The sequence below is a fragment of the Squalius cephalus genome (assembly GCF_949319135.1).
Source record: "Squalius cephalus genome assembly, chromosome: 7".
Taxonomy (NCBI): Eukaryota; Metazoa; Chordata; class Actinopteri; order Cypriniformes; family Leuciscidae; genus Squalius; species Squalius cephalus.
Window position 1 is genome coordinate 42121962 of NC_137128.1, and position 23391 is coordinate 42145352.

The following is a 23391-nucleotide window of genomic DNA, read 5'->3' on the forward strand; positions in this document are numbered from 1 at the left end:
GTCTGTTTTCTGTGGCTGGTTCAAGTTTCATCATTTCTAGTCTCATCAATATGGAGGGAAAAGCTGTTTCTCAGAGATCAGTGTGAAACAGTGATTTTCCTCATCTGACATAGAGAGTTGTAAGGAGCCGGAGGCTACATGAGTGTCATTTCAACATATTCAACTTCCTGTTTTAAATACAACTTCAGCCATCTTGATGTTTGTTACAATGGCAGTAGATCATCTGCTTACATCCTTCATCCTTCTCCTCATCTGTAACACAGGTAATACACTCTATTATTGCATGTGTATAACTAACTGAAATATCTTGTTTTCAAGTGCTTTATCTATAATGTGGCTTGTATAAAGCATCATGTTCAGTCTGCTATAGTTCTGCTTCTCATGAACAGGATCTGCTCCTGATGAGAAACTAAAGCACTAGAGAACTAGAGTGACTCCTCTCTAACATTACTAACTCTAGAGTGATAAAGAATCATTTCCATTCAGCTACATTAGGGATTAAAAAACAGACATCAGATTTGTATTTATTGAAGATATTTTGGTTATATTTCATGAAGCATGTTGTAACACAGTTCGTTGTTGTGGGCAGAAGGAGGCGGAAACCGGCGAGCGATCAAAGACTTTTAATAATAAAATAAACGAACACAAAACGAGAGTAAAGGCGGCAGCCCCTCACGGACGACTGCTGTCACTAATAAAACAGAAACAAACACATCTAACCTGTAATTTAACATTTAACATTGCACAGAGAGCGATGCATAATGTAAGGACTAAAATATCTGCAAGACTGCAACTCCAGATACAGTAGAAACAGTAGTTTTGATCAACTCTTGAACACGGAGCATGAGATGCTTAACAAAACAGTGTTTCTCTCTCCTCAGGGTTCAGTGCTGAGATCTCTGTGTTTGTGAAGACGGGAGATTCTGTTCAACTGGATATACAGATTCAAGAACTACCAGAGTTTGATGATTTATCCTGGATAAATGATAAATCAGAGATTATAGTTAAATATATACATGAATCTAAAAAAGTAAGACTTCACCCTTCCTACAAGGACAGAGTGGATTTCAATGAAACCTTCTCTCTCACACTGAAGAACATGCAGAAGACAGACACTGGACTCTATACAGCAAGAACAAGTGGATTATTGAACAAATATATTGCTGCATACAGAGTATCTGTTATAGGTGAGTCTCAATTCATTGTGTTCCTGCATAAAAGACAATTCATAAGAATCATTTATGTTTAATTTCTCACTTTTATATAGTATGCACATTTAAGCTTGTGGCACTTTTTTATTCATCAGTTTATTAATTTTATTGATTTTTAATCTGACGTTTTAAATAAAGAATACAGATAAATGTGGTTTAAGAAATATTGTTGGGTCGTGTTTATTCTTTATGTTGTCTTTAGATTTGAATGTATACTGCATCTCTACTGTGATATTTATACGGCATGAATTCATGTTTAAACTTTTTTTTAAATCAATGGGCTGTTAAATTGTGAGTGTGATTCTGATCTTGGAGTAAATGTGTGTTTCAGACGCTGTGGGAGCACCTGTTCTGACTGTAAACTCAATCTGGTCCAGTGATTCCTGTGTTAATTTTAGTTTTACATGTAGAGGTCATGACCTCACACTCAGCTCCATTTTTGAATATGGCAGATGCTCTCCAGAGGAAGTGACATCACTAATCAACACTCTCATCCTGGACTGCAGTGAGGAATCCATCATCTGTAACCATAGCAACACTGTCAGCTGGAAGGAAGACAGAATACATATAAAACAACTCTGTAAAGGTAAATATCTGCTTTTGATTTTATCTCACAAATCAAGGCTACTTACTATAGACTAATTATGTTGTTCATCTTTTACTTTCCAGATAATGAAAGACTACAAACCGAAAATATTAAACCATTACCTTTTAATTCGTTAAATCTTATGTCTCTGTTTGGTGTTGTGGGAGTGATCGTGATAGTATTTTCTGGTTTGCTCCTTTACTGTTGCTGCAAGAATAATAAAGGTATATCCATCTCACAAATATTAAAAAACTGATATTTATACCTAAATAAAATGATTCTTTAGTAGCTAAAGAATGTTGGAATATGGAAATTATTAAGGCAAGGCAAGGCAAGTTTATTTATATAGCACATTTCATACACAATGGCAATTCAAAGTGCTTTACATAGAAGAAATTAAAATAATAAAAGAAATAAGAATAATTAAAACAGTTTAGAAAAATAAAATAAAATACAGTACAAACAGTCGGACGAATATTGGCACAGTACTCATTCAGTAAATGCACAGCTAAACAGAAGTGTTTTGAGTCTGGATTTGAATGTGACTACTGTATTAAAGGGGAACATAAGCAATAAGGTTTATATAGAGAAACAACACATGATTACTGCACAGTCTAAACATTTATAAGATATTAAGATAAGATAAATCATTGTCTATTTTTGTCTGGCTATATTGTATGTTTATAGTTTATTTTCCTTCTGTTTCACAGCATAACATATTCCTTGCAAATCCTTTAAATGAACAAAATGATCCTGTTTCTAAATATTTCTTCTCAAATCTTGACTACAATTCTGATTTCACTAAATATTTGCTGCTGGCAATAAATACTCAACTAATTTTTTTTTGAGATACTACAAAAATGTTATATAACTAAGAGCTATTTAGTGAATGCAGAACTCTGGTCAATATTAAACTTGTAGGCTGTCAGTCTGATAGATGAGAGAAATCAAACATCTGACAGTAATCAAATGCAGAGAAACATGTTTCCACACAAACCTGTAATCTGTGCAGTAAACTTTCATTCTTCTCTCAGGTGTCAAACAGAGCGATGATACAGACTATGATGATGTTGAGGTGAGATTCAAACTGTTCATATTCCTGCAGACGTCACAGATAATAAATGTCATGTGACCCAATACTGAATATTAACTGTTTCTCATTTTGTGATGGTTTGATTTATTTATTTTTAGACTCTGACGCAGAAGATGACAGGAGATACCTGGACCACCGTCACCTACTGTACAGTAGGACACCAATCATCTGCTCATGAATGTTAAAGCATAAAAATATTTTTTGTATTGAATGGACTCACAAATGGAGCTTAAAGTTTTCATTTACTCCCAGACTTCATGACTCTTGTGGAAGTGTACAGAATGTCTTATACTATTATAAGTCCAATGAACTTCAGTCCGTTGCCTCAGATATTATAAACGAGTGCTTCTCTGCTTCCCTCATGTCATTTGAATATATAGTTTCATGTACTGTAATCATACTATTTATTGTTTTTTATGCTGTTTGAATTTGCTGACTTTCATGACTAGGTTTCTGTTGAACATGAGATTTTAAAATGTTAGTGACACTAATCTGGTTAAGTATAGGTAAATTTGATAATACTTTAGAAAAAAAAAAATTCAGCTGAAACAATTCGTGTTCTCTTATGAGCGTTATAATTCCCAGAGAAAGCTATCCTGACTGGACTCACAAACCTTCATCTCAAAGACTCAGGTGCTGCAGGATCCCTGAAGTACATAATTTGATATTTGCCATATTCTGCTATTTTTTACACTGATATTTTGAATGGCTGTCATTGGTGGGGAAAAAGCTGTTTGCAGTCAGATGGTGTAGTTATAACTTCTACCAGCAGAGGCTAACAGGGCCATTCTAAACTGGGCCAATGTTCTAGTTGGGCTTTACAAACGTCAATGTCTCTCTCACTTCTATGTAAACCTGTGTGTGGCTTGAATTATGAATGGGGTTTAACATTTATATACTGTTACTCATTTAGATTAGTTTATTGTTGGATGCTGGTATGTTTTCTGTGACCGGTCCAAATCAATGTTTGTTTTCAGTTTTCAAACTTTCTCTAGTCTCATTCATATGCAGGTTATTACCTGTTCTGTATGTTCTAATGTAAAGATTTAATAATATTGCCATATTGTTTGTACATGAATAATTGTTCAATAAAAAATGAGAAAAAAAATCATATGCAGGTTATTAAAATGGTGTAACTTTCTTAAATTGTCCTGTATCTTTCTTAAACATCTCCTGCTTTATGTTTTAGATTTAGAAGCATTAACATTAAATCTAACTAATATAACTAAACTACTAATTGTCCAGCTGAGGATCATGACAAAACTGAACTGGTGAGAGAGTTATATTGAGGCTACATGAGTGTCATTTCAGCCTATTCAACTTCCTGTTTTAAATACAACTTCAGCCATCTTGATGTTTGTTACAATGGCAGTAGATCATCTGCATACATCCTTCATCCTTCTCCTCATCTGTAACACAGGTAATACACTCAATTATTACATGTGTATAACTAACTGAAATGTCTTGTTTTTAAGTGCTTTATAATGCCGCTTGTGTAAAGCATCATGTTCAGTCTGCTATAGTTCTGCTTCTCATGAACAGGATCTGCTCCTGATGAGAAACTAAAGCACTAGAACTAGAGTGACTCGTTTCTAACATTACTAACAACAGTGGACGGGGAATCATGTCTGGACTGAAAAACAAATGCAAATCTTTTTAAAGACATCAGTTGTTCAGGGGTTGAAACACAGTGATGCTGATGATGCTTTACAGACCCTAAAGTTAAAGTTACTATTAGAAAAAAATTAGTTATATTTCATGATACATCCCATACACAAAAGAAATGAATTTAGAATATATTTTCAGGATATATTTAGGAATATATGCAAATATTTGAAATTGGCCCAATAAATATATTTCATACTTATATTTCATATATTTTTGTTATATTTCAGAATATATTTCAATGTATTTTTTTCTGTATGGGTCCCCAAAAGTGTCAAAAATATATGTGGCATATATTCCAAATATATTGAAATATATTCTGAAATATATGAAATATAAGTATGAAATATATTTATTGGGCCAATTTCAAATATTTGCATATATTCCAAAATATATCCTGAAAATATTTTTCAAATACATTTATTTTGTGTATGGGATGTATCATAGAAACAAGTATTTTATATTCTTGGATTGAGCCTCTCTCTGATGTGCTTAACGAAATTCAGTCAGATATAAAAATAATAAAATATACAGTTGGTGCGGTTGACTTGATGTGATGTATGTCTAATGTCTTGACCAAGGTCTTAATGCTGAATTACAGTTGTAATCAGACTTCTGTCTGGTGTCTTTAAACCACATTTATATTACTGTGAACACAGCCTCAACAAATTACTGAACCACTGAACCTTATGATTTATTTATTTATCCAAAAAAATACAGGAGTGAGAGTTGATGATGGAGTAAGATGGAGGTGTAAAATGGGTCCAAATCCAAAAGCTGAACTGTGTTTCTCTCTCCTCAGGGTTCAGTGCTGAGATCTCTGTGTTTGTGAAGACGGGAGATTCTGTTCAACTGGATATACAGACACAAGAACTACCAGAGTTTGATCTTTTATCCTGGAGAAATGATAAATCAGAGATTATAGTTAAATATATACATGAATATAAAAAAGTAAGACTTCACCCTTCCTACAAGGACAGAGTGGATTTCAATGATGAAACCTTCTCTCTCACACTGAAGAACATGCAGAAGACAGACACTGGACTCTATACAGCAAGAACAAGTGGAGAAGCAGAGTACAATATTGCTACATACAGAGTATCTGTTATAGGTGAGTTTCATTGTGTGATTTCATGTGTTCCTGCAAATTCATAAGAGTAATTTATGTTTAATTTTCACTTTTATATAATGTGTACATTGAAACCAGCTTGTGGCACATTTATTTAAATTCATTGTTTTTCTGCAACTTTAATTAAAGCAAAAAACAACAACATTGGAGTCCTTTACTTAAACGTTTAAATAGAGAATACAGATAAATAATGTGGTTAAAGAAATATTTTTGGGTAGAGATGAAAACTCATTTTATGTTGTCTTTAGATTTTAATGTGTACTTCATCACTTCACTACTGTGGTCTTTATTCAACAAAACAAGCATTTAAACCAGTTTACATCACTGGGCTGTGAGTGTGATTCTGATCTTGGAGTAAATGTGTGTTTCAGACGCTGTTGATGCTCCTGTTCTGACTGTAAACTCACACTGGTTTAGCAGTGACTCCTGTACTGTGAACTTCACATGCAGAGCTCATGACCTCATGATAAACTCTAGCTATCAGAACAACAGATGCTCTCCAGAGGAAGTGACATCACAAATCAACACTCTCATCCTGCACTGCAGTGAGGAATCCATCATCTGTAACCATAGCAACACTGTCAGCTGGAAAGAAGACAGAATTAACATTACACACTGTGGAGGTAAAGACGTGTGTGTGTGTGTGTGTGTGTGTGTGTGTGTGTGTGTGTGTGTGTGTGTGTGTGTGTGTACATTCAGTAAGCATTATTGTCTTTATTTTCACAAATCAAACTGATTTTAGTTTTCAAACTAGAGGCATGTTATTAAATACTATTCAATGTTAAATATGAAATATTATTAGATAATTAAGTGACTGTGAATATGCTTTAATAGGCTGATTAATGCTGTTCTTCATCTCTTGCTTTCCAGAGAATGAAAGAAGACCAATCCATAGTTTGACATTTGATTACATTTTGATCTCAACTGTGATTGTTGTGGGAGTGATAGTGTTTTCTGGTTTGGTCCTTTACTGTTGCTGCAAGAATAATAAAGGTAAGTCCATCACAGAAATACTGTAAAACTGATCTCACATTTATACCTGAACATTTTGATTCTTTGGTACTGAAAACAAAGTTTAAGAGCAAATAAAATAAAGGTACAGTCACAGTTATTTATTGCAAAACCATGCCCATTGTGTCTGTGTATTGACACCAAAAGTACCCTGAACGTCGAGAAATGTCACTAAAGGGGATCCTGTGAGTTAAAAAGTGACTCCAAGGGGTCCTGAATAAGTGTCCAAATGTGATGAGGGGGAATGAGAACGTGTTGAAGAAACTATTCAAATAAATGTGCCCTTTTATCATTAGTAATAGTAAGAGCTGTTTAGTGAATGCAGAACTCTGGTCAATATTAAACTTGTAGGCTGTCAGTCTGAGACATGAGAGAAATCAAATGCAGAGAAACATGTTTCCACACAAACCTGTAATCTGTGCAGTAAACTTCCATTCTGACCTCTCAGGTGTCAAACAGAGCGATGATACAGACTATGATGATGTTGAGGTGAGATTCAAATGACTGTTCATATTCCTGCAGACGTCACAGATAATAAATGTCATGTGACCCAATACTGAATATTAGCTATTTCTCATTTTGTGATGGCTTGATTTATTTCATTTTAGACACTGACGCAGAAGATGACAGGAGATACCTGGACCACCGTCACCTACTGTACAGTAGGACACCAATCATCTGCTCATAAATGTTAAAGCATAAAAAGACTTTTATTATTGCTTGGACTCAAAAATGGAGCTTAAAGTCTTTGATGTTATGAATGAGTGCTTTAATATAGTTTCATGCTATCACACTATTAATCGGGTGTGTTTATGTAGTTTGAATTTGTTTGCGTCTTATCTTGACTGCTTTTTTTTTTTAAGAAGGAAAAAAAGAGAGATTTTAAGTATAGGGTCTACTGACACACACACACACACACACACACATTATATATATGTGTATATAAATCTTTTTATTTTTTTATTTACCATGCTGTTAATTTCCTATAAGGTATTTGATTGGCTTAGAATTCAAATAAAATTTCACTCTTTCCAATTACACTGATTGCTGGCATGTCTATTTAAGTGGTGGTTTGAATGTTGGTTTTAATGTAACAAACATGGAACCAAAAACAAGAAGGACGAGAAAGCCCAACTGGAGGAACAGTGTTTACTGTTAGCCCAGTTAGTGGATGAACACAAGGCATCCTTAAAGGAAAATTCGGGCCGGGTGTCACAGCACGGGGCAAGATACAGACGTGGGAGCTTATATCGGTTAATAATAAATTCTTAATGGTTCATTCCCCCTGATTGTGCGCACCAGGAAAGCCTGCTATATTCATAAATGCAGTTTTTTGAGCCGGCAAGGTGGGAATGTCCAGTGGAAATGAAATGAACTGTGACACAATTAGAGATTCTGAAAGTGCTGTAATTGTTTGTGTGATCACTCTGCTTACAGAGGGTGCAGATGTGTCGTGTGTCTTTAATGTGTCGTGACAGATCGCTCTGACGCCTCAGTTAAAGCTTCTCGTGAACCGATCATCTCTTCCTTCTATTTAATTTATAGCATCAAATAAACATGAATGAACATAAGAAGGAATGTTGTTTTAACCGCAGAAAGACGTGAGTGCACTCCGTTTTTCAAGTTCAAATGCTCCAAGGTTAATCTCCTAACTCACCTGACTGATTTGTCGGACAAAAATGGCAGATGGCGGATTATGATTGGTCAGATCGCCTGTCAATCAAACTCCTGCGAAGGGTCAATTAACCCCTTTCTAAAATTCCAAGAGCCATTTAGCCACCTGAGAAGAAAAAGACAACTATGTTTAACCACTACAGACATCAGAGCCAGCGGCAAACATCAGAAGGACTAGCCGAGGCAATTGTTCTTGTTGGGTACATGAGCACCCTGGGCCCATTTTTTTAAAAAAATTTAATCGGATCAAATTGATTTGGAAATTTCCGGATTTGGAAATCCCATGTTTTGCTATCCAGGATCACCTAATCCATCTTAATTTTATGCCAGTTTTTTTTTAAAGGAACATTGGATTGGATCACTGATGGCTTAGCAAAGCACAACAGGTAGGCAAAATACCGGTGGACACAAATAGCCATTGTTTGATTTAATTTCAATAAACAAAAACACTGTAATAAACAGAAACATTTTACATACCTTGTTTTGTTAAAATGTTAAATAACAAAACAAAACAATACTATCCAATGGTCAAAAATCATTTACAGGACAGATACCAGCTCTTTCCATCTCTGCCTTTAGGAGATGTATCTCCATCTGCACTTTTTTCTGCTGCAGTCGGGTAAGCAAGATTTGTTCTTTACCAGTTCAATTTATACTTCTGCTCTTTCAGTTTCCCGTTTCAGAAACAACTCATAGCTGTCACCATCCTGGTTTGTAGCTGAGGAACGTTTGCGTTTTCTTGTAGGAACGTCTTGGACTGTCTTCATTACATCCACTGGGGATCTATCTTCCTCCTCAATCACTGTGGTCAAGTCCAGGACAAACATTTCCTCTGCAGGAGAATTTTGCTCGCATTCTTCTGAAGTCCTAGTCTCTGTAATTGTGGCCTCTCCATCTGCTTCTATGCCTTCAATGACATGCAGAGCCTCTGATTTTTCTCCTCCTCTGATGTCAAGGACCATATCAGTGAAATCACCCCTCTTATATGGCTTGTTACCTGTTTGGGGGTTCTTGGCTTCAGTAAAGTCTTTTGTTGCCTTGTCCCTAAGGTTCTTCCATCGCAACATAACTTGTTTTATGGTCCTCTTTTGGCCAGACCCCATAGCATTGACATGATTGGTTATGTCCTCCCAAATGTTGTGTTTTCCTTTTTTGGTAATTTCTCCACCCTTTGCAGAGCTGAAACCAAAATTGGCCTGAACACCCTCCAGCAGTGCACAGGTTTCTGCCACAGTGAAATTAGGCCCTTTTGAGTCCATGGTTCGAACTCTTTGGTGTAGCCAACACTGACCTTAAAAGCCTTCAGCATGATTGCTTTGGTTTGTGCTCAATTATGCTTACACCAATCAGCTCATTGCTGGTTAATGGATGACACCATTTAAACACATCATGTCTTTGCACCCATTTCTCTTAGCCTACAGAGGCATCCACATGGCAGGTATTGTTCATCGTTACCGTAGGAGAAGGTACTGTCAAAGGGTGCATGCTGAGCATGCTAAACCACTCGAGAAATACACATCAGAAGAACTGTAAGCACGTTTTCGCTTTGGGAGAGATGACATTAAGTACATTGCAGATCTTGTCAGGCCAACACTCCAACACCAAACCCAAAGGAGTCATGCTTGATCCGTGGAGGAACGGTGCTTAATCGCTCTGCGCTTTTACGCATGTGGGACTTTCTACCAAGTAATTGGTGACAATGGAGTGAGAAAAGTAACCGTGAGTAATGTGGTGAAGGCTATGTCAGTAGCACTGGGCGGTCTGATCAATCGATTTGTTTCCTTTCCCGAGGATGATCAGACAGCTCAGACTAAGCACAAGTTTTTCAAATGGTGAGCACCTTGTGAAAGGGAGTGGGAGTATGTCAATCGAAAGGGGAGGCACAGCATCAACATCCAACTTGTGGGCAACCCCGACCTTATAATAACCAACTGTGTTGTGAAATGGCCAGGGTCTGTTCATGATGCACGTATTCTAAGAGAAAGTGCACTATACAGAGAGCTTCAATCCCACCGACCAAATGGCATAGTATTGGGAGACACCGCGTATCCACTCCTACCATGGCTAATGACCCCTTTTCCAGTTGCAAACTCACCTGAGCAGGCACGCTCACATTGCAAAACAAGATGTGCCATTGAACGCTTAAATGAAGTCCTGAAGAGAGTGTCTTAACTACTTGCGAGTACAACCCAAGGTGGCATGCAACATAATCCTTGCTTGTATTGTTTTACAATCATAACATGTAAAGAGGGACATCATGTCCCTCTTGATGACAATTTTGATGGACCTGAGCCTGATGTAGAACCAGAGCAGCCGCCAATGTTCTTACCTAATGAAGGACACACTGGACATGCAATTAGAGATGCAATTGTGAGAAATTACTTTTAACTAGGCTACTGAATGACTGAGTATATTTGTTGTAGTCATTGCCATTAATATACCGTAGAATTATAGAGCTGTGAGCAATAGTAATATTTATTTGACAGCTGATAGCTTTGAGATTTTTGTTTTTTTGTTTTTCATTTACCATATCTCATTAGATGTGACATGCTTCATATATGCTTCAAATATGAAGAATATCATCAGTAAACATTGATTTTGTGATCATTCACTCAAAAAAAAACCTCTCTGATTTTATTTGGTTCAAAAAATCACAACTGAATCCACCCTTCTGATGGGATCAGGATAATTTTTTTGTTTTGTTTTTTGGATCAAATAGATCCCAAACCAAGTTCAAAGTTTTGAAAAACCCAAAGGGCAGGTTATTTTGGATATCTCTGTTTGCCTCAGCCCTGAACTTTGATCAGTTATTGATTGGACTGTTTGTTTGTGTATACATATATAGTGCCACGTTCAACCACTCCATGCACGTAGGCGCGCCCGCCATCTTGCAACGGTCAGCGTGTCGTCACTCACAGTAAGAATCAATGATGCCGCAACATTGCGAAGCTTCTGGTTGTGAAACCGTCAAGATTTAAATTTCCAAAGAAATTGGATAACCTTTTACTGGTGAGGATGTGTTGGTTTGTGTTATTACATGTATTAACTCAATATTACATGGTTTTACTATGGTATTTTTAAAGTTTATACTTTTACTATTGTATTGTGTTAATTTAGCATAATCATCTGCTGAAGTCTGTAGATATTCATGCATGCATTTAACTACGGTTGTCGACGCTCAGTCAACTTGCTCTCAAAATGTTCACAGGCAGCTCCAATATGGAAGACGGCTTACGTATCGCTGCCGATTGAAACGGCCGCTAATGAGGCATCTATGTATATAAGTCTGTGTTTGTTAATGACCTTTGCCTGGATTTGGGTTACGATTGTGGACTACCCTGTTAATAAATACTGCGTTTGGATCCTCAACCCCTGTGTTTCGGAGCAGTACATGACACGGGGTAAGTTTTTGACAACTGAACTACAACTACAATTTTCAGATGAAACTGACTAAACAATTGCTAATTTCTTGTGAGCTCTACAATACCCGGAGAAAGCTCTCCATATATTTTAAAGGGTCATGGATGTAAAATACTTAATCATCTATTCTCTTTTATTTAAAATTGTTTTGACAATTTAGTTAATTAATAATTCAATAAACAATGACAGACAATGCAGAATCGCAATAAAAGATTAATCTGAAAGATATATTTATTCTATGACTTAAATAAGGTAACATTCAGTTGCCAGTATTTAGTTGAAGATATGGCAACACTGTGAATTCAAATGGAATGATTTCACTCAATTAGCCTATATATGTAGACTACATGTGCATGAAATGCCCTTGTGATATACTATGCTGCTGATATGCCAGCAACATAGTATCTTTTTAGTTTTATCTAACCTTGGCTGAAAATTGAAATGAAGACATTCTGAACCTGATCTGCAAATATTAACCCTGAGATATTTTACACGACGTTTAACTTTAATACTATCAACAGAAACTTTATCTGAATCATGCATATACAAAATGTCACTTTTCTTTTGATTTACTGTATATCGTGTGGTAGATTTTCCCCTACGCACCTGACTTAGGTTGAACCTGGTGTCCTTGACACCTCAAAATGTTATTACAAAGAACAGAATGTTTTAGTACATTGTGTTTCAAAGTTAGCATGTTAGACCGAAAAAGAGAAACAATGTTAGATGTTAGAAACATGGTTAGTTTAATATACAGTTTACTATTTTATCTATTAAAAATCCATCACAATTGCATATACAATGAGAAGCTTATTGCCACTTCTTCAGCAGGTGTTTTCTTGCCAGAGTTGGGTTGATTATTCCCTCTGTTCACTTTTTGTATGTGACCAACTGAGGAATGATATCATATTGCCTACATAGTTTTATTTGTTAGTTTTTTTTTCTCCAGAGTTAACACAAAGAATTGTAATCTGATTATGCATTTTAAAATGTAATTTAGTCTAATCACAAGTGATTGCATAGTTCACATTCCATATACTTCATTACATGTGTTAGTGTGAGGAGAATGAAAATAATGAGAATATCCTCATTTGGAAAAACTATTTAAATATATAGTTAGTATTGAGTAATTAATTCACTTCAAAGGGTTAGTTCACCCAAAAATGAAAATTCTGTCAGTAATTACCCTCATGTTGTTCCAACCTCGTAAGACTTTTTTTCATCTTCGGAACACAAATTAAGATATTTTTTATGAAATCTGAGAGCTGGCTCACTTCTTCATAGGCTACTAGGTAATTGATATCTGACAGCCCAGAAAAGTTAGTAAACATCGTCACATATAGTCCAAGTGACTACAGTGGCTCGACCTTAAGTTCATCAAGCGACGAGAATACTTTTTGTGCGCAAAAAAACAAACAAAAATAACGACTTAATTCAACTATTCATTTTCTTCTTTGTGGGCCTCTGACGTGAGTTCACCAGACTTCTGTTGGGCCTGGCTCATGTGACGTGACATCTTCATTTAACCCATCCAAGTTAGAGCACAGCACACACATTGGGAGTCTTAATGTAATGTAACATTACCTCTTAATTTTAATGTAAGGCATGCATGCAGTGATTGCTCAGGTATAACCAATGCTATTCACAACATGCTTGTATATGTGTATTTTTCCATATCTAGTCTGTTTTCTGTGGCTGGTTTCATAATTTCATGTCTCATCAATATGGAGGAAAAAAAAGTTTCTCAGAGATCAGTGTGAAACTGTGATTTTCCTCGTCTGACTGTTATTAACCCTCTGAGGTCGGCAATCACGCCGGCGTGATCTGCTCGCTTTTTTCCTTATCAGTTGAATTGAGACCCGAAATACTCTTTTGACTTTGATTTTACAAACAAGTTTCATACATCAATCGATTCTGTTAAATGTGTATTATTTTTGTGTATACTCACAATAAAAACAAAGTGTTGTGCTTTTTGCCAAATAAAGAAAAATAAACACGAAGCGAGTTCTGCCTTCTCTGTCAGTTAAGTCCATTCTGAAACGCGTCCGAAAAAGAACAATAACTCAGCGAATACTCAGTCAAACAGACATACAGACACACAGGCATGAAGCTTGAATTATCTTCTTTTAAATGAAGTAATTTATATAAAAAACAAATATTCTCATCTTTTGAAATCTGTATTAAAAGAGAGCGATTCCAGTCGAGCTCATTAGAGCTCATTCAAATGTAATGTGACCCGCCCACGGAGAGCACGCGCTATTCAAACGCAAATGTCTGAGGCAATCCATGCAAACCTGTGAACGCCCCCATATCAGCTCGAGAAAACACAAGTTTATTCAGATCATTACTTATTTACACCGTCTCGCAGCGCTGTGAGGAATAATAATAATGGAAAATGTCCCTCAGAAGTGCGGGTATTTCGAGGAGCAAGGATCCTCGAAATGTGTGAATGAATGATGATGTTTTAGCAAACTGTATTGCTATACTGAGATGAGTAAAAATCGACTGAAATATGTTGAAATAAAATGTAGGCTATTTGTATAAGCAACGTATTAAACTGCAAATTAACATTTATGCCCTAATATTTCATAAAAACAACGTTACAGGCGAAATATGAAAGACAACATTTTGTTGACTAGATTTGGGTACAGTTTTTACTGTAGAATATACTGCCACATCAAATAAGCTTTTGTTTAGCAATTTCTGCTCATATGTTATATATATACATGTACATATGTATGTATGTATGTGTGTATATATATATATATATATATATATATATATATATATATATATATATATATATAAAAAATACTATTTTTGTCAAAAATAAAGTAATCAACTAAGATGTTAGCTGTTCCAATGTTGGTTATATTCAAACTAATGAATACATAATAAAATGTAGGCCTATAATTATTTTTTACAAAGAAAGAGTACACTTGAAATATTGCTGAAATTGTAATTATTGTTGTAATTGTAACCTTTTTAATAAAATAGCAAAAGATATTTACAAGATAGATGTAAGCAAAATCTTAAATGATCAATTTAAGTCTTCTTCTAAATATATCTTTTGTCCTTGCATTGTGGCTCAGTCAGTGTCACACCTGAATGAATGGCTCATTATGCAGAGTGGGTGGGACATTGTATTCTATGGTGTAAACCACTCCTCGTTCACGCCCCCCTCGCATATTGGCTTTCCAAGCAAAACCTGTCTTACCCAATTTAAATCAATGTATTGTTTTATGTGAACGATAAAGTAAGACTATTTTCACATAATTTTGAAGCCAGAACTAGTAGCAACAACATCCATTAGTCAAAAGTCTTATTGACACATATTTATTATGAGTTTTGTGGTCTTATTTCAGCAACTTTCATTTTTATTTTTTTCAATAACCACGCATAAACATTATTCTCTTAAAAATACAAACATCTACATACACAATGCTTACATATTATGGTAGCCCTGTTTGTGCTATATAGAGTGAATTTACACCTTTGCCATTATCATGTTTATAAATAACTGAAAAAAGCACAAATGTCAGGGCATGTCAAAACATCCCAAGGGCCCCAAAAACACCCCAGACCCCAGAGGGTTAAACGCATGCTGAACTGAGCTGTTTGTGGTGAGAGAGTTATAATGAGGCTACATGAGTGTCATTTCAACATATTCAACTTCCTGTTTTAAGAATACAACTTCAGCCATCTTGATGTTTGTTACAATGGCAGTAGATCATCTGCTTACATCCTTCATCCTTCTCCTCATCTGTAACACAGGTAATACACTCTATTATTGCATGTGTATAACTAACTGAAATATCTTGTTTTAAGTGCTTTATCTATAATGTCACTTGTATAAAGCATCATGTTCAGTCTGCTATAGTTCTGCTTCTCATGAACAGGATCTGCTCCTGATGAGAAACTAAAGCACTAGAGAACTAGAGACTCGTCTCTAACATTACTAACGAGTGGACGGGAATCATGTCTGGACTGAAAAACAAATGCAAATCTATTTACAGACATCATGAGAGATTTATTTATTGGAGATAGTATTTTATATCCATGGATTGATTCCCTGTCTCTTGCTCTACAGATCCCACATGTATTTCTGCCTGATAATTTTTTGAAGTCATAGTTTGTTTTCGTCATCTGTGCCAAATTGTGCATGCAATTTGCTACTTGAACACAGAGCATGAGATGCTTACACTCTGAGATGCTTAACAAAACAGTGTGTTTCTCTCTCCTCAGGGTTCAGTGCTGAGATCTCTGTGTTTGTGAAGACGGGAGATTCTGTTCAACTGGATATACAGACACAAGAACTACCAGAGTTTGATCTTTTATCCTGGACAAATGATAAATCAGAGACTATAGTTAGATATATGCATAAATATAAAAAAGTAAGACTCCACCCTTCCTACAAGGACAGAGTGGATTTCAATGATGAAACCTTCTCTCTCACACTGAAGAACATGCAGAAGACAGACACTGGACTCTATACAGCAAGAACAAGTGGGTTACTCAACAAAGAAATTGTTACATACAGAGTATCTGTTATAGGTGAGTCTCATTTCATTGTGTGATTTAATGAGTTCCTGCTTAAAAGACAATTCATATATAATATGCAGATAACTAATGTGGTTAAAGAGGTATTTAAGAGATACATTCATTTAAAATATCTTTGTGTTGTCTTTAGATTTTAATGTGTACTTTATCACTACTGTGCAGTAACGGTCTTTATTCAAGCATTTAAACCATTTTACATCACTGGGCTGTGAGTGTGATTCTGATCTTGGAGTAAATGTGTGTTTCAGATGCTGTTGATGCTCCTGTTCTGACTGTAAACTCACACTGGTCCAGTGCTGAGATCTCTGTGTTTGTGAAGACGGGAGATTCTGTTCAACTGGATATACAGACACAAGAAATACCAGAGTTTGATCTTTTATCCTGGAGAAATGATAAATCAGAGATTATAGTTAGATATATAAGTGCAACTAAAGAAGTAAAATCTCATAATTCCTACAAGGACAGAGTGGATTTCAATGATAAAACCTTCTCTCTCACACTGAAGAACATGCAGAAGACAGACACTGGACTCTATACAGCAACAGCAAGTGGAGAATCAGAGAAAAATATTGTTACATACAGAGTATCTGTTATAGGTGTGATTTAATGAGTTCCTGCTTAAAAGACAATTCGTAACATAAGAGTTGTTTAATTTTCACTTTTATATAATATGCACAGATAAATAATGTGGTTAAAGAAGTATTTTTGGGAAGAGATCAATTAATTTAAAATATCTTTGTGTTGTCTTTAGATTTAATGTGTACTTCATCACTTCACTACTGTGGTCTTTATTCAACAAAACAAGCATTTAAACCATTTTACATCACTGGGCTGTGAGTGTGATTCTGATCTTGGAGTAAATGTGTGTTTCAGACGCTGTTGATGCTCCTGTTCTGACTGTAAACTCACACTGGTCCAGCAGTGACTCCTGTACTGTGAACTTCACATGCAGAGCTCATGACCTCATGATAAACTCTAGCTATCAGAACAACAGATGCTCTCCAGAGGAAGTGACATCACAAATCAACACTCTCATCCTGCACTGCAGTGAGGAATCCATCATCTGTAACCATAGCAACACTGTCAGCTGGAAAAAAGACAGGATAAACATTACACAGCTCTGTGGAGGTAAATATCTGCTTCTATTAAAGACGTGTACAGTGAGCATTATTGTCTTTATTCTCACATATCAAACTGCTTTTGGTTTACTGATAGCATATATTAAATATATTAAACAAAGATTAAATATTATAAGATAATTGAGGGACTGTAAAGTTTACCATGAATAATAGGCTGATTAATGCTGTTCTTCATCTCTTGCTCTCCAGAGAATGAAAGATGATCAATCCCACATATAGTTCACCATTTGCCAACATTTTGATCACTATTGTGATTATTTTAGGTGTGAAGAATAATTTGCTGTTCTATATAATGTATTTGAAAGAATAAAAAGAGCAGTGTTATATCTATCCTTGTATTGTTCGACTGGTTGAGGTTGATATGGGATCTAGAAAGTACTTGGATGAATGCGTTACTTTTTTAGAGCGAGTAATTAGTACGGTAATCTAATTACACTGTTGAAGATGTAATTTGTAGCTAGTAATTAATTACTGTTTTAGAGTATCCTACATGTTACGAAGCATAGGAGTCATTCAGATCCAAGTGCAGCTTGTCTTTATTAAACAGAGTAGTCACCAGGCAAGGGTCATACACCAGCAAAGACAGCAGAGAAGATCAGCCAAAATCGTGGTCAATAAACAGGCAGGATATCAGGGCAGGCAGCAAACAAACAGGATACAGGAACCAGGCAGAAGATCAGGAACAGACAAGGTCACAACAGGCAGGTAAACACATGGAAAAATGCTTGGAAATGTTCGCAGCAGCAAAACAAGACTTCGCCCAGAGTGTTGTGTGAGTGTGGCTTAAATGAGTGTTTGAACATGAGGTGCAGGTGTGTGTAATCAGTGCAGTGCAGGTGTATGGTGTAATCAGTCCAGGGAGATGCATGATGGGAAATGGGGTCCGTAATCACCCAGGGAGTGTGTGGCTAATCGTGACACTACACAACAATGGTGTTCATACAACTACAACAACAATTAACTATTCAGTTTATTAAGATGTCTGATGATGACAGATGACAGGAAATAATACTTTGAATGGAAACAATACTTTTATTTCCTTATGAACCTTATTTATTTAAAGGTGCTCTAAGTAATGTTGGGTGACGTCACTTCTTGTTGACGTTTAAAGTATTGTCAAACAAAACAGAGGCTAGCTAGACCCTCCCTCCTCCTCATCCGCACACTAACCCCCACCCTAAATCCTTCTTGGTTATTGGCTGGAACAGTTTGTTATGTTTCGTGGTGCGGGTTAGCCCAGTTTGTTTTTGTTGCCGTTTGTGGAGCCTGGGGTGTCTACAGAGATCGTGTTTTTTTACAGTGTGTTCAGGGGACAAGGAGCTAGCGGATAGTGAGGAGATGTTTGCTGTATGTGACAAAAAATGTTTTGGCCTAAAAAACGCTTAGAGCACCTTTAATCAAATGTGATTGTGAGTTGATGATGGAGTAAGATGGAGGTGTAAAATGGGTCCAAATCCAAAAGCTGCTGAACTGTGTTTCTCTCTCCTCAGGGTTCAGTGCTGAGATCTCTGTGTTTGTGAAGACGGGAGATTCTGTTCAACTGGATATACAGACACAGAAACTACCAGAGTTTGATCTTTTATCCTGGACAAATGATAAATCAGAGATTATAGTTAGATATATACATGAATCTAGAACTGTAAAACTTCACTCTTCCTACAAGGACAGAGTGGATTTCAATGATAAAACCTTCTCTCTCACACTGAAGAACATGCAGAAGACAGACACTGGACTCTATACAGCAAGAGCATATGGAGAATCAGAGAACAATATTGTTACATACAGAGTATCTGTTATAGGTGAGACTTAATTCATTGTGTGATGGAATGATAACTTGTTCCTCGAACAACAATCCGGCTGGATACGTCATGGCTGATTCAAAACACAGCAGGATTTATTTTTCTCTTCATATCACTAGGCGCATAAGCATGTATTAGTCACACAGGACCTCTTTTTTTAAGTATGAGATAGGGAACATTTACTAGTCCTACTAAATAAACAGTTTGTTGGTTTACAATTCAAAATAATAATTCCTTTGAAACATCACATGACTGCAAATGTGTCCCAGCATAAAAGAAAGTAACTTGTAAAAACAAGAGTAATTTCTTTACTTTTTCAGTTTTATAACATGCACATTTAAAACAGCTTGTGGCACATTTTCCTTAATACATTATGTTCTTAATATAATTACTGCACTGAGGAATCCATCATCTAGCAACCCAGTTAGCAGCAAAAAAGTAAACATCAAACAGCTCTGTGGAGGTAAATATCTGCTTCTATTAAAGATGGGTGTGTACATTCAGTGAACATCTACTTGTCTTTATTTTCACAAATCAAACTACTTTTGGTTTATAAATTGTAAGAGGCATATTATTAAATACTAATGTTAAATATTATTAGATAATTAAAGGAGTCATGACCTGCAATTTTCACTTTTCCACGAGAATCAATGTATGTTATGATTGCCTAACGATTATACACTGGCCGGGAAGCCGATATTTAAAAGTGAAGCGTTCGTTTACCCCAGGGTTCATAAACCAGCGCGCGTGCACGCGCACTCAAATACGAGATTTTGATTTCAGCCCCGACTTGACGTCATGACGGGGCAGGATATACCATATATGGACACCGCAGACCTGCCGCAGGAAGTGCGCCCTGGCGCGGCGGCGCCCCTCCTCCCCTCATATTCAGTCGAGAAAGAAGCAGAAACGTAGTGCACACTGAGTTGCTCTGTTGTTGACTGCCAGAATCAACATGTAAATGTGTTTTCTCTCCCAAGAACGGACCAAGCTGTCAGGGACCAGTGGATTAAATTCATTTTTAATGACGCGGTTCCTACAACCCTTCCCACTGGCTTAACGTTATGTGTCTGTGCTAACTAAACATTTTACGCCGGAATCCTTCACAAATTTGAGGCAATATCAGGCGAAGTTGGCATCGAAGCTCGGGAAAAAGGGGCCATTTTCAACAATCAGACACTTGCCTGCAATTGAAACAGTAAGAATGTGTTTTTATTGCTCTACTCTGTGTAACAAACAGCAGCCAACTGCTAATGCGGCTATTGTATGCTAGCGGGAGTATTAGCTTCGAGGTAAACATGGGGAATGGCTGCTAACGTTACTTTGCAAACAACAAATGACTGAGATCATCATGAATTCGGCTATTGTATATTGATTGCCTAACGCTTATATATGAGGCGCCGTCTAGTTTGTGTGTGTGTGTGTGTGTGTGCTCGCGTCTCATATGAGTATGTGCGCGAGTTTGTGTGTGTGTGCTCGCGTCTCATATGAGTAACGTTATGTGCGTGGAGAGTTCATATACATGTATGTGTGACTACTTAGTATGTATGCAAGCGTGTTTCATATATGTGTGCGTGAATGAAGTTTGATTTAAGCCCTAAACGGCGCCTCATACTTATACACTGGCCGGGAAGCCGGTCGCGGCCAGGTCGGGTTCATTCATAATTTGCGCCATGATGTCATTTTGTAATGATATGCTAAAGCGTCACCTGCGCTGTCAACCCCCTTCTTCCTGCCACCAATCAACGCGCCCCTCATTTGCATTATTAAAATGACTGTCCACGACAGCCAAAATATCGCATCAGATCTCGCGAGACAATAATGCCTTCAGAAATAAGGGTCTGAGGAGCTCTGTGTTTATTTTTTTTCCACTTTTCTTTTTTAGAAGGGCCTGAAAGACTATAATACAGCAGTAGGTATCCAAGGTAATACTAGGTCATGACTCCTTAAAGCTACACTGTGTAACTTTTAGTTGATTCTTAGCAAAAAACACTTAGTTCTTTCAAAAATATAAGTGCTCATTAATGTATATTTACTTCTTTCAAGTAATAAAGTATTCTCTTAAAGGTGCTCTAGGTAACTTTTTAACCTTAACTGAACAGCTTCGGAGTCAGTGGAATTGTTATATTACTTATTTCGGGTTGAATGGTGGTGGTTTCGCACCCCCCTGGTGCCCGAGAGCGGAAAAAACTCACTTGCAACTTTGGGACGCGGGTCGGTGTCAGGAAGTATCGCGTGATATCAGGTCTCGCGATGTAACGAATTGCTTGACGGCACTGCACACGTACACGCCCCTATTCAAGCACCGGCGGGCTAGCTATAAGCAAAGGGCAACGATAGATTGAGTTATGGCTGAGGCTGAGCCTGTAAAAAAGAAGCAGAAAGCTAGGAAATCTTTGTCGGAGGACCAACGAAAGAGGAAACGGGAGACTGACCGAGCAAGAAGTCAGACTCGAGTAAATATATCGGACCGGCTTTTTCAGAATGGTGAGAACTGAGAGAAACAGAAGCCTGCAAAACGGATGCTGATCCTGCTGTTGCACTTGTAAGTTAAGTATCTTTGGAATAAACTGTTTAATATTTAAATTTCAAGTAATTGCGACCTCAGGATGTTTGCTATTGTCTGTAAAGGTTTTTATTATGATCGCTGTCTGTTACGGGCTTACTAGTACGCTAGATACTATAACTTTGATGTTAGCATTGTCATAGCAAACACGTTTGATTTCTGTAGTTGTTTGGCCGTTCCTCTGTCGGTTTTATTTGTGTAACTTACACTTTTATTTTATGTCACTAAGTCAACGCGTCTGATAGTAGGCAATATCAGACGCGCAAAATGTTGCACAGCTAGAAAAAACGTTCTGATGTTTTCTTAGACAAGCAAAGGTAAACCATCATTCTACCAGATGAACTTATAGACCTTGCTAATATAACTTTAGACAAATATTAGCCTCCGATATATATATTTTTTATGCTCATGCCCATTCTCCCAAAAACAAACAAACAAACAAACACGAAAGCAGTAGTTCGCCTCGTTCATATCGTTCGTTCCCGGTAAAAATACTAGTATGCATGACAACACAATAAATAAAAAAATCGCCATCAGTTGGAAAGAAAGTATTGCTTTACTTGCCTCGGTAGACATAACTGGTTTTGAAATAGCCGGTTCCTCTGCTCAGCTAGGTTGACAGCTGATCAGCTGGGTTGCTCGTGGCAAGGGGGGAGGGACAACAGTTCGTTTTTACGACAGAGTGTTTGAAAGCATTATACTACCAGACACTAGGGGGAGCTCGTAGAGAAAAAACACTCAGACTTGCATAGTGTCCCTTTAAGTTTATAATCTGCCATTGAAAGTACATACGGGTGAGGGGTTCGAATGCCGGTCGCCATGTTGCCCCTCCATCTTAAAACTACATTAGCCAAAGAGGGACATACCTGTAAATTCAAGCTTCGCCTTTTGCGTTTTTCACTCAGTGACACCGTAATGAATGCGAGGGGGAGATTACTCGCGAGCTCGCGAGTGCCGGCAGATTTGAAAGATAGTGTGTGTGTGTGCGTGCGTGCTACTCACACTTGAAAGAGAGAATTAAAACGTCAACGCGACAGACAAATCAGCAAGACCATAGACCAGGGGTGGGCAAACTTTTTGGCTCAAGGGCCACACTGGGTTTTAAAAATTTGACAGAGGGCCGGCCCAGTAGCAGATTATGAAGCACGATCTCATGAAAGTGCGTATCTATACCACGAATTTTATTTCTCGTGCCATTTATATGCCCAAAATGTGTTTTTTTTTTTTTTTGTGTGTGTGTTTTTTTGCGTGCATGCTACACACTGTAAACCCCTTGGTTAGGATTAGGGGTGTGGAGTGCGTGCCTATTACACGCCATAAAGTGCATATCATATGCACGCGAAAACATTATGCACTACAAATACAATTTGTGGTATTCGCACATTCATAAGATCGGGCTGAGCAAACAGACAACGTTGTGGCAATGTCTGTGCGAAATTCAACAACTGAGAGATGACATTCTGACAATAATTTTTTTTATGCTAGATATCCCCCATTTAGCATGTTATGTTTTGATGTTAATTTTTAAAGATGTTAGA

General features: G+C 36.9%; 3 protein-coding genes, 1 long non-coding RNA gene and 1 pseudogene across 6 annotated transcripts; all 5 read left to right on the forward strand.

Annotated features, from left to right (window-relative positions):
• LOC307162421 (CD48 antigen-like) lies at positions 1-4031 on the forward strand. Its single transcript, XM_079877689.1, has 6 exons — positions 1-263; positions 882-1187; positions 1543-1797; positions 1881-2021; positions 2832-2872; positions 2989-4031. The coding sequence occupies exons 1-6, from the start codon at positions 197-199 to the stop codon at positions 3073-3075; spliced, it is 897 nt and encodes a 298-aa protein (XP_079733815.1). The 5' UTR covers positions 1-196; the 3' UTR covers positions 3076-4031.
• A 197-nt stretch (positions 4032-4228) lies between these two features.
• Positions 4229-6523, forward strand: LOC307161850 (CD48 antigen-like; the record flags this gene model as incomplete). Its single annotated transcript, XM_079876786.1, has 4 exons — positions 4229-4310; positions 5358-5666; positions 6056-6307; positions 6519-6523. Exons 1-4 carry the CDS (start codon positions 4244-4246, stop codon positions 6521-6523), a joined length of 633 nt encoding a protein of 210 aa, XP_079732912.1. The 5' UTR covers positions 4229-4243.
• Positions 6524-6566: 43 nt separating this feature from the next.
• Positions 6567-7379, forward strand: LOC307162426. Its single transcript, XR_013821925.1, has 3 exons — positions 6567-6677; positions 7144-7184; positions 7304-7379. It is a non-coding gene; the product is annotated as an uncharacterized lncRNA (long non-coding RNA).
• A 2301-nt stretch (positions 7380-9680) lies between these two features.
• LOC307162419 (putative nuclease HARBI1) lies at positions 9681-10757 on the forward strand (annotated as a pseudogene). Its single transcript has one exon. The product of its transcript is annotated as a putative nuclease HARBI1 (transcript).
• Positions 10758-11238: 481 nt separating this feature from the next.
• On the forward strand, positions 11239-19912 carry LOC307162415 (uncharacterized protein). 2 transcript variants are annotated; one of them, XM_079877683.1, is made up of 7 exons: positions 11239-11378; positions 11578-11770; positions 15476-15563; positions 16035-16343; positions 16598-16945; positions 17223-17477; positions 18979-19912. In XM_079877683.1, the coding sequence occupies exons 3-7, from the start codon at positions 15497-15499 to the stop codon at positions 19296-19298; spliced, it is 1299 nt and encodes a 432-aa protein (XP_079733809.1). In that variant the 5' UTR covers positions 11239-11378; positions 11578-11770; positions 15476-15496; the 3' UTR covers positions 19299-19912. The 2 variants fall into 2 exon arrangements, with proteins under 2 accessions (XP_079733809.1, XP_079733808.1); XM_079877682.1 differs by having other exon boundaries at positions 11240-11388.
• The last annotated feature ends 3479 nt before the right edge of the window (positions 19913-23391 follow it).